General features: G+C 38.4%; 1 protein-coding gene across 5 annotated transcripts; it reads left to right on the top strand.

Moving 5' to 3' along the window:
• Window positions 1–1,413: 1,413 nt before the first annotated feature.
• Window positions 1,414–10,671, top strand: LOC124000577 (transmembrane protein 106B-like). Of its 5 annotated transcripts, XM_046307056.1 has the most exons (8): window positions 1,496–1,680; window positions 2,559–2,769; window positions 4,717–4,870; window positions 5,023–5,163; window positions 5,275–5,318; window positions 8,805–8,858; window positions 9,327–9,492; window positions 10,436–10,671. In XM_046307056.1, exons 2-7 carry the CDS (start codon window positions 2,561–2,563, stop codon window positions 9,442–9,444), a joined length of 720 nt encoding a protein of 239 aa, XP_046163012.1. In that variant the 5' UTR covers window positions 1,496–1,680; window positions 2,559–2,560; the 3' UTR covers window positions 9,445–9,492; window positions 10,436–10,671. The 5 variants fall into 5 exon arrangements, with proteins under 5 accessions (XP_046163014.1, XP_046163013.1, XP_046163012.1 ...); XM_046307058.1 differs by lacking the exon at window positions 10,436–10,671 and having other exon boundaries at window positions 1,414–1,548; window positions 9,327–10,405; XM_046307057.1 differs by lacking the exon at window positions 10,436–10,671 and having other exon boundaries at window positions 1,495–1,680; window positions 2,556–2,769; window positions 9,327–10,405.
• The last annotated feature ends 1,425 nt before the right edge of the window (window positions 10,672–12,096 follow it).

Below are 12,096 nucleotides of genomic sequence, written 5' to 3'. Positions count from 1 at the left end.
TAATATGTTTATATTTGAAGGAAAGATACCGGAAAGGTTTGCTTAAGTATTGTACACTAAGGGGAACTTGACAGGGTTGTGAGCATTGTGAAAAATAATTAGTGGCCAGTCATATATAATGTAGCAAATGGATATTGGTAAAAATCATTAGTACAAAAACCCTTTGAAAACGACCCTATTTTGGTATAGTGTAGTCTTAATGGTTCTTAGGGTTTGTCTTACCAAAGGATGTGTCTGCTAAATGACTCCAATGTACAGTCCTACCAGGTGATGATATCTGATTTATTACCACTTATGAGTCAACTTTTAGGGTGTCAAGGAGAAACTGAATTCAAGGACAATAAGGATTATGGTCTTTTGAATTCAAAAGACCAAAAGTAAGCTTTTCCCACATGTCAGAAATTATGGCAGGTATTAAACCATGCGATTCATACATTTCTCCATACATGTACTTGAAACATTCATACCTTCCATATATGGGCAGGATATTTTATAGAGGGTGAAGAATGAGAACTCCAAAAAAGTTTTTGGGGAGGGATAATGTGCAGTTTGTCTGAACTCTTTCTGTGTTGCACTTAAGACTTGCCTGGAACCTTGACATTGAATTGCATTGCATTCTAGGACGGGCAGAATTTAGCATATGAATGAGGAAAAGTTTATACTCACGACCTCTACAAGCCAGAATGTTGAATAAAATTATATTTTAATGTACTTTACCGGCATGCACACATGAAAAATATAAAAATATATGCATTACTTTCCGAGTTTGCACACGCTTCAGGTCATAGAAATCAATGTAATTCTACTTTCCTGTGGATATTGTCTCACATTCCTTCCACCAAAAGGACCAACCACACAGACAACCGGTAAAGTACATAAAAACTATTTTATTCAACATTTTGGCTTGTAGAGATTCAAATGCTCATTTCTGCCTACTTAGAATTCAATGTTGGGTTTCCAGGCAATTAAAATACATAGGCTACCTGTGATGTACAAATATCTGTCTCTAATAAAAGTCACTACACTTAATGTCACTTATTTGAATAAGGCTAAATAAAACAAATTTAAAATGCTCACATACATAACCAGGAATCAATGTATTTATTTGACTGTTTAAAAAAAACATTTAGTAGGCAACCTATTAAAAGATGCACTATGCAGATATTGTTTTGCCATTTTCTGGTTGCTAACATTTGTCTAATTTCAGTTTGACTAAACGAGCAAGTGCAGTGTAAAATAAATTGTACCATCTAAACCACTTAAATATTTTCTATAACCAAAAATATTGTATATTCAGCTGTTTGAAGCTGGTGTAAAGTCTCAAAAATAAAACAATCACGGGAAGCATACAAATAAAACACATCTACCGCTTCTTAGATTTCTTAGATTTCTTTCAATTAAAATTACAGATCTAGAACTCACCTTTCTATGTTAATTTGGTCGTGTTCCCCAAAAAGCTACATATAGCCGCTTTAATTATTTCCTGTGGGTGTCAGCAAAATTACGCTGCGTCATCCTCATCTGGTTAGGAAATTGCGCCACTGCTCAGTGAGTATGTGACCAACATAAGAAGAATATTAGACGATTTTCACGACTGCTGTGAGGCATATGGTGTGGAGTTAAATTACAGATAATATTGATGGCACCGTCTTTATAAATCGTGACACTTCCAAAAGCAAGGCAAGTAAACAGTGCAACAAGTTGTTTTCTTCAGGGGTGGCAGAGAAACGAAACTCATCACAAGACTTGTATGCGGAGTGTTGTAAATGCGTAGTCAGATTTCTGTTTAGAATAAAACTAACGTTCGCTATCGGTTATTTGCTAAATTGTAGAATTCACATAAGATGTTGTCTGATGTATGGACAAAGCCGACTTCGATCTAGTTGGTTCGGTGTCTGCGAAGATAATGAAACATCGTATAATTGTATGCATTTAAGATCATCTCCATTGTGAAATACACCAAGACAGCAAAGCACATACATACACAGAATATAATCCTTTGTCGTCACAAATATCACATAGTAAAGTATCATTATATTGATGTGAAGCAACTAACATTACAGGTAACTTCCAAAGTAAAAGAGGGATACAAAGTATATTGAAAGCAGATGTTCCTGAGTTAATTGAGCAATTAACATCCCATCATGTTTAGGGTCATATAAAAAAATCCCCAGTTGTCTATTTTGGCTAGAAGAAGAGAGCTCAGTGACTTTGAGGTTATGGTTAGGGAAAATAGGATTTTGAAGGGGAGTCAAATATGTCCCCACAGGAGTGTGTGTCAGTAACCAAATCTCAACACAATTGAACACTTAAGGGAGATTCTGGAACAGCGTCTGATAGTGTTTTCCACCACCATCAACAGAACACCAAATTATTACATTTCTTGTGGAAGAATGGTGTTGCATGCCTCCAATAGAGTTTCAGGCACTTGTAGAATCTATGCCAAGGTGCATTGAAGCTGTTCTGGTGATTCATTGTGGCCCAATGCCCTATTAAGACACCTGATATTGGTGTTTCCATTATTTTGGCAGTTACCTGTATGTATGACTCTTTAGCAGGCATGGGAGCTGGTTCCAGTCAACCCAGTGAGAATGATGAGCAGTCCATCATACCCCAGCAGGACAGGAGAAAGACCTCTAACAGGAGACACTCTGAGGAAACACTGGACTGCCCAACCTGCCAGGGCACGGGCCGCATCCCACGAGGCCAGGAGAGCAAATTGGTGGCAGTGATCCCCTGCTCCGATCAGAGGCTGAAACCACGACACACGTAAGACCATGTTGAGTTTTACAGCAACAATTGTTTTATTACCTACATGCATCATTTAGAAGGTCTTTTAAGTCTATGGTGTGTAGAGGTGTTCAGTGTGTGTGCAAAGTATTATTGCGTTCCGTGAGTGGGCATCTGTATCTAGGTGTGTTTTGTGTATACTGCATGAAAACGCTTGTGGTATGTTAAAATGGCCAATGCAATGAAGCCATTTTTTCCCCAAAATTTCTGGGTAACAAGGAATTAAATTACTGTAAGCACATGTATAACAACCAGTTAGCAAGTTAGCAGTTGAATGCAGCATGACTGAAGAGGGGAAAACTGGCTGATGTTTGGAGCTTTTTGTTATTGGTCTACTAACTGGAGGTCGACCTATTTTATTTATTTATTTTTTAAATGATTTTTCAATTCCGATTATTGGACGACCAAAAAAGCCGATGCCGATTTAAAAATATATTCATTTAAAAAATGTATTTGTAATAATGACAATTATAACAATACTGAATGAACACTTATTTGAACTTAATATAATACATCAATAAAGTCAATTTATCCTCAAGTAAATAATGAAACATGTTCAATTTGGTTTAAATAATGCAAAAACAAAGTGTTGGAGAAGAAAGTAAAAGCGCAAAATGTGCTAACGGTTCAGTTCCTTGCTCAGAACATGAGAACATATGAAAGCTGGTGGTTCCTTTTAACATGAGTCTTCAATATTCCCAGGTAAGAAGTTTTAGGTTGTAGTTGTTATAGGACTATTTCCCTCTATACCATTTGTATTTCATATACCTTTGACTATTGAATGTTCTCGTCGGCACTTTAGTATTGCCAGTGTAACAGTATGGCTTCGTCCCTCTCCTCGCTCCTCCCTGGGCTCGAACCAGCAACACAACGACAACAGCCACCATCGAAGCAGCGTTACCCCATGCAGAGCAAGGGGAACAACTACTAGAAGGCTCTGAGCGAGTGACGTTTGAAACGCTATTAGTGCGTGCTAACTAGCTAGCCATTTTACTTCGGTTACACCAGCCTCATCTCTGGAGTTGCTAGGCTTGAAGTCATAAACAGCGCAATGCTTGACGCACAACGAAATGCACGAAAGTGCTGTTTGAATTAATGTTTACGTGCCTTCTGCCTACCACCGCTCAGTCAGATAGTTGGATGCTTGTATGCTCAGTCAGATTATATGCAACGCAGGACATGCTAGATAATATCTAGTAATTTCATCAACCATGTGTAGTTAACTAGTGATTATGATGGATTGTTTTTTATAAGATAGGTTTAATGCTAGCTAGCATCTTTCCTTGGCTTACTGCATTCGCGCAACAGGCAGTCTCCTTGTGGAGTGCAACAAGAGAGGCAGGTCGTTATTGCGTTGGACTAAGTTAACTGTAAGGTAGCAAGATTGGATCCCCGAGCTGATAAGGTGAAAATCTGTCATTCTGCCCCTGAACAAGGCAGTTAACCCACCGTTCCTAGGCCGTCATTGAAAATAAGAATGTGTTCTTAACTGACTTGCCTAGTCAAATAAAGGTATTAATTAAAAATAAAAATAAAATCTGCGCCCAAAAATACAGATTTCCGATTGTTATGAAAACTTGAAATCGGTCCTAATTCATCAGCCATTCCGATTAATCAGTCGACCTCTACTACTAACTGCATGGTGATGTCACCATGGAAATCTAAAACTTCTGCCCATGCAAACCTGCTGATTAGAAGATCCTGTGTAGATTGCATTTTCAACCAGCAAAAAAAAGCACACTTTTACAGTGTTAATTTCATCAGCTGTTGTACAATATGATATCAAATACACAAACATATTGAGGTGTGTTTGTGTATACTGCATGAAAATGCTTGCGGTATGTTAAAATGGCCAATGCAATGCAGCCATTCTTGCTGCGCTGGGCCTTCAATCAATACTCAACTTGTACATATGTCCCCCTACAGGAAGTTGTATGTCACTGTGTCGGTGACGCTGTGCCTGCTGGTCAGCTCGCTGGTCCTCTTCTTCTTGTTTCCTCGCAGTGTCATCCTCTCACCTGTGGCTGTCAAGTCTGTCTATGTTTACTTCACCCCAACCACTGTCCAAATGAACATCACGGTGAGACCTCATTGGCCTTATTCATTCATATACTACACAGTCGGTTTCTGTCTGGGCTATGCCATGAAAGTATTGGCCTCTTGTCTCTTCCTCTGCATCACTGGAGTGTTTTTGGAGAATGTAATAATCGCCTTGTCTCTCTCCCATCACAGAACATCCTGAATATTACCAATGACAACTTCTTTACAGTTCAGGCCTACAACTTGACAGTGCAGGCTCTTTTTGATAAAACTGTTGTGGGCAAGGCTGATATGAAAAATGTCACCACTGTCAAACCACTCACGGACAAAACGGTGAGCACTTCCCATCATTACCAACTGCTATACTGCAGAGATGTTAGCTTCTGTAAGCCTCTAAGTATTGTTACTTGACTCACTAACACTCTTCCTTATTTCCCCTGACAGTTTGCCTTTGAGATTCCTGTCACGCTAGTGGAGGAGGGTCTGAAGTAAGTACAAATTTAACCAAGGTTATACTATGTCTGGTGCTGAATCTTCCATCGAGTCAGTAGTGAGATATAAAGCTGCTTTTGTGGCTGTTTGGTTACACAAAGTGCCATGGTAACACACTTACAATATAGTGATGCAGTCCTTTTAATTTAGTTGTGCTGTAAAGTTAAGCTTATTTTGATTGTGGCATGTTGTCATGTGAAAGTAATGTAACTCATTGGCTGTAAATGTGAGAATTGATTTTGTGTGCTCTACAGACAGTTATTCTCTGCCATTTTCTTGGCTAGTTGTTTTGAATAATGTATAAAGACAAAGCAAAACTGGAAATGTGTTTTGTATTTGGAGTAAGTCTGAGGCATGATTGTCAAATGTTTGAACAGATTGATTAAGTATTTGTCTTACAAAAGTACATAAACTAGCATAACCTGCTTAGCTGGGAGCACTGGCATGTGCAATTCCTCTCCATTTCCTCCATGTGTTGCAGGCTAATTGTCACTAGCAGTAGCAATTCCTATTCACAAAATGAAAGTGCCTCTGGACTAAAAGAAGTCAAAAGCATTCCCACTGGGCACACAATGTAATTTCAATGTGGGTACTTGGTTAAAATTTGGCTAACCTCTTGATCAATGAGATTACAACCTATATTCACCCACTCAAAAAGACAGCTAAAAGTTAGATGAATTTCCAATGTATTATCACTATGCTTTCAACCATCTAAAAGTTTCTCCATTGGTTGTGCTATCAGATTTTTGGTTGTCGTCATCACCCCAAATGTCTCACTGCTTTCAACCATTTAAAAAAAAAACCAGCAAAGTTCAAATGGGAATGCAATGTCATATTTTGTTTATTTATAAAACTGTTTTGTTTATTTATTAAAAAAAATGTTTTCACTGCACTTCTTCTAAAAGCAGAACCAAATGGCCTAGATTGCAGTTGAGATTACATTGAAAGTATATGGTGCAACTGATGTTCTGCACAGATTACAGAAATTGTGAAGATCTCCACAGACCTGTGCGTGCTTTTTGAACATGCAGACTTTATATGGTTACATAAAGAAATGTATAGTTAGTGTCCTCAATGTGGTCTTGGATATGTTACTCATTTTAGTGTTGAATGTTACATTCACTTGTAAGAGAGCCTTAACTTTAAGTAATTTACTGTATTACAAAAGTAATATTGAATTGTTTGGTTGACAACACAACCAAATATCAGCATTTTAAAGGAGAGGTATGTGAACTGCCAAAATAATTGAACCGCCAACCTAGTGTCATGATAGGGTAATGGGCCAGAACAGCTTCAATGCACCTTGGCATAGATTCTACAAGTGTCTGAAACTCTATGGGAATGCAACACCATTCTTCCATGAGAAATTCCATAATTTGTTGATGTTGGAAATGCAGTCTCCGGTACGCTCCAGAATCTCCCATAAGTGTTTTTAATTGGGTTGAAATCTGCTTACTGATACGGCCATGGCATATGGTTCACCTCGTTTTCATGCTCTTCAAACCATTCAGTGACCACTCGTGCCCTGTGGATGGGGGACTTATCATCCTATTGGGCATATAGGTTTTGACTACCATGGCTATGTGGAAGCACCTGCTTTCAATATACTTTTTTATCTCTTGTTTACGCAAGTGTTTCCATTATTTTGGCAGTTACCTGGATCTACCGCTTGGCTCGTTCCATCCGAGCCACTGGCTTAGTCCATAAAACCCAGCAGTCAAGCAAGGAAATAGTTCCAATCGTTTTCCACCGCACATTTTTCCCATAGGGGATTTTAGAAACACTTCAAATAAGGGCTGTGTTTCGTGTAGGCTTACCCTGGCATGATCTTTTTGATAAACGTGTAGTCTCTAGGACTAGGTGACTCCTAAAAAAATGAAACCTAATGTGGCTAACATATAGAACTACAAATGCTGTGATCTGGATGAGACTGCCTCGATTTGGCAAAGGTAAGAATCATCGAGGCAAAGGTAAGAATCTCTGGATTAACTATCTAAATGTAGTAATATATTGGCTACATTTTGAAACCTGAATTCTTTTAACTTTCTTGTACAAGTTTTAAATTGACACTACCTGTTAGCAAAGGTGTCAGCTAGAGATGACGCGCAGGAGCCTGCAAGGTTTTGTAGTTTTGCGTGATGTCTACTTTGGTGCTAATTAGCGTTTTCGAATCTGATTAAATAGAGGCGACATTATTGATTAAAGTCACCTTGTCCAAGAGATTTACATGGTCATGCCAGGGTAAGCCTACATGAGAAACAGCCCTTGTTTGCAGTGATCCTAAAAATTCCCTGTGGTTTTTCCACCATTCATTTTTCCCATTCATAGGTATTATGACACCTCAACTGTGGTGCTCTAGACTTTCACTTTTCTATTTTTAGATCGGTTGGAGACAGCATCCAACCTAGCATTTTGTTAACTTGTCGACAAGTTAACAGGCTATTGTATTTAAAAAGTGATATTGAATTGTGTTCGGTTGGTTTCAAATGTAAATGTTTGAAGATTTGAATCTTCTGCTTGGATAGTTCCATCTGTGCCACTGACTGCCACTGAAGTCTGGTTTTAATTCCAGTTGGTCTACAAATGTACAATTTTATGTTGTATTCATGAAGCCATCTCAACCAAAAATCTACATTAAAGAATGCAATTAAATTAAACTTTAAATGCACTTGAAATAAAGAATTGGATCAAATCGAACTTGAAATGTTTGGTTAAGATGGAGATTATACATTTGGAATTAAAGTCAGCCTAAGTCATTGGCACAGATGCACCTTCTGCTTGACAGTTCCATCTCCTCATTAAATTTGAAGTCAACCAGAGCTTGAAACGCTAGGCCTATTTTGTTGTCTATTTTTAGATTAATTCTGGGTTGATTTTAAACAGCTGATGACTTTGCAAATGCTTTATAGGCCTAAATAGCACCATTAAAGATAAGTGATGAAGTATGATCACATTTTAATTTACTCTGTTAAACCTACCTTTTGGAATGACTTCAATAGCAACAGTGAATTTATTTAGTTTTAAATAATAATAGTGACGATAGCACATTGACTATTACCAATGACAAATTGCATAGTTAAACTGGGCTGGGCTTGGTTAAAACCCTGGATGGGAGACTCAAGGGTAGCTGTAGATGGATGAATTCTTCAGTAGGAGGTTCTGCCCAGCCTATTGTTTTTCTTCTGATAGTGGATATAACATTGGATGTCTGTTGTTTTAAGGTACAAATTCAACATTTTATACAATGTCTCAAATGTGGTTACCATGATGACATACATAATCCTGTGGTTGAAATTTCACCCTCAAAACAACAGTTGATGACTTTTCAAATCAATGTATTTTCCACAGATTCCACGTCACAATACGTTGTCAAATTACGTTGAAACGGCGCTAATTCAATGAGTTTGTGCCCAGCGGGTTGTTTTTGAAATCATATCTTTCATAAGGAAATCCTGAAGGTATTCATTTTCTCTTTTTCCCAGCAATTACTGCAAGAAATCTACAATCAAGATCCATACGTTATTTGTCCATCTTCAGTGAGTATGTGCCCAGTCAGTCAGTATGGGTTAAACGCCCCTCAAATGTAGCTTTGCTCCCACAGATTAGCCATTTAGATTATAATGCATATATTTAACAATGAACCAGAATCATGTTGAGTCTGTGTTCAGTGGAAAAAAATGTAATATCATAATTCATGACTAAATGTTTTGTTGATAAACCAACACAACTTCACCCACCTAGTAAACCAATGGGGTCAGCGACTAACCTATTTTATTTCTTATCAGTGGTTCAAATCTGAGGAAGGGATATAATAGGGCTGTATTGCTTGTTAACTTGGCCCAGTTTTTACAGTGATTGCTCAAGGGAGAGTATATTTCATGGCTATGGTTAGGAAACCTTGATAGCTGGCTGACCAAAATCTGGTACAATTACATATATTATTGTTACATTTGATAAATAATAGATGAAGAACTGTATAATCTGTAACCATCCTCCTCCCTCAGGATGTCAATGACTGTCTACTACCTGGCCCACTTTGAGCAGCTTTCCCTGGACACGTTTGAATACATCGACTGTGGGTCTAACACCACAACACCCCACCTCATAAACCCTACACCCTGAGACCAAGGGCTCCATGAGTGGCGGGATGACTGAGAAGTAGGCCATGAGGTGAACTGTGTGGTCAAAAGCCATAGTTTTTTTTCTTAAAATGCAAATGTCCCTCAAGTTATGGGGAAGAAAGAAACTACAGAAATGTGGCGCTTGAAATTAAAATTAAAGCTCTGAAATGTTATGTTTGTCTTCCCTATGCACCTCTGTAGCACTTGCTTTTTAAGTAGGGTCATTGCTGTGGTTGGAGGCTCTGCGCTGTGAAAAGTACCTTTTTTTTGTTGCCACATCCTACTGAAGGCTACTCTGTTTTGTCTTCAAAGAAACTGAAAGACTTGAGTGGACTACAAATTTGCACACATTTTTGAAGGAGTAATTTAGATATAATATTTTTGCATAATTTCTTATAAAACAGCACTTCTACAAACAAATAAATTACTTTTGTATGCGTTTTAATTTGTTAAAGTAGGTAAAACCATTTAGTATTCTTAAATGTATGCATAACTATGTAGCATTGATCACATAATGACTGTGGTAGACCATTTAGAACTTTTCTATGGCATAACATCGGAATTCCAGTTCTGTCTTTGATTTGTACACCATTGGGATTGACTACAGACCACACATTTGTGTGTTAAACCATAATCTCTAATTGTATGCTAATTCTAACAGCTATAACAAGATCTGGATATTAATTCACCTATGGTTTTTATGTGTCACTGAAATGCGATTATTGGGGTGGGGGGAAAGATTGTTAGGAATCCACATGGACTAGTAGTGTCACCACTTGTTTTTGGAATGAGGAAGCAAACTAATTTACTCCCTTGTTCTTGCACTACAGCATAATCATGGCAATGTTTTCTGTGCCCTGTTCAAATACTCAATCTTTTCTTCCTCTATTCCTTGAATGAATGGTTTTAGTGCATTGTTTTCATGTTTGTCAGATCAGTGAAATAAATAATAGAATACAGTATTGAATACTTTAAAATACCTTTTTTTTCAGGCTTTGTGATTCCACCTTCCTTGTTTGGTCACATGATTCAAGGGTGTCGTACTTTGAAATGGCCACTGAGTGGTGCTGAAGTTGCACAGAAAGTTGCCTTGGTCTTCTTCACCAATGACTGGATATGGGTTCTTCACCACTGCTGGGAGTACTGCATTGACAAATGTAGAGAAATAAAAACACTCCTATAATTTTATGTACTGTATATCAATAATACATAGCATTATCACAGCATATCACATGCACTCACTGAGTATCTGTTGTCAATCTTAGCACTGTACTGGAGCTTGTTTTTTGGAGTGTGAACATTCATTCAACCCAAGACTTGGCTGCCTGCCACAAACCTCAGGTTTCCAATCCCCATAATTCCTCATCTGTGATATTTAAGCAACTACACGGTAGGAGTACAGAGCATGGCCCCATTTATTATTTAACAGACCCCATTCTAATGAGAGGATGGTAGAGCGTGACCCCCTCTGCTAACTGTGGAGACTTGGTTTGGCCAGGCTAGAGCCATTAAAATGACCAAACTGTATACACTTGGTTCTATTTTTTGGGGATCCCACGTGACCAAACATTTTTGTTCAATACCAGCACTAACATGCCTGATTCAAGTATTGATGTTTAGATCATAAACGTCTGTGCTTGTGCTGTGATCCTGTGTTTTCCCCAGGACTGGAGTTGGGAAACTTGACTAGTGTAGACCACTCCATTACATTTACATTTAAGTCATTTAGCAGACGCTCTTATCCAGAGCGACTTACAAATTGGTGCATTCACCTTATGACATCAAGTGGAACAGCCACTTTACAATAGTGCATCTAAATCTTTTGAGGGGGGGGGGGGGTGAGAAGGATTACTTTATCCTATCCTCCACTCCGATCTGAGCATTCTTCCTAAATGGGAGGTTTTTCTGTTTGTGGTGAGGATGTGTGTTCATGTCACCTTTGGGGGATAGGCTGTTGTTGACTCAGGTAATGGAAATCATTGATGTGCCTGCAAGTGAAAGCTACCAGATTACAGAGATATTCATGAGCCAATAGAAGGCTTTGGAGAGTACATTGTAATTCCATTGTTCTCAAAGTGTTTGAGTCAACTGGGGATTAATGGCTCTGGTATTGTGGGCTACTTGCTGGATGACACGGCAAAGTCATGTTGGAACATGAGCCCACATATAACTCCTTAAACAGAAGCGTCTGGGCATGGAATTGTTTGCTTATGAGATTTGATTACCTTCTTTGCCTGAATTAGTCAGATGGTTGTGGTTGCTGGGTCAGAGATTTACAAATAAGTGTTCAAAAGTCCCTTTTCTGAAAGGCCGAGTCATGAGACATAACATGAGCATGTCTGGCTTATAATGAATATCGTTTTGTCAGTAGTTTGTCACCCTTTTAGGCACAACAGAAAATTGTGCAAATTAAACATTTAGATATTACCTGGCTGCTGAGCTGGTGCGTTAGACTCTGCCAGTGGCTTTGAGCTTGGCTCTGAAGGGTCCTTTGTCATCTGCACAAACAAGAGGTACTTGTAAATGCTGTTTACTTGAGGCAACCTGACATGCAGCAGAAACACCAAATGCACCTGAGATATTTTGCATATAACTAGGGGTGTTGAACATTACTTCACAGTTTTGTAAACAGTTGCACACAGACAGGGATCAG

Source organism: Oncorhynchus gorbuscha, linkage group LG16 (assembly GCF_021184085.1).
Source record: "Oncorhynchus gorbuscha isolate QuinsamMale2020 ecotype Even-year linkage group LG16, OgorEven_v1.0, whole genome shotgun sequence".
NCBI lineage: Eukaryota > Metazoa > Chordata > Actinopteri > Salmoniformes > Salmonidae > Oncorhynchus > Oncorhynchus gorbuscha.
This window is presented reverse-complemented; position numbering and strand designations above follow the sequence as displayed.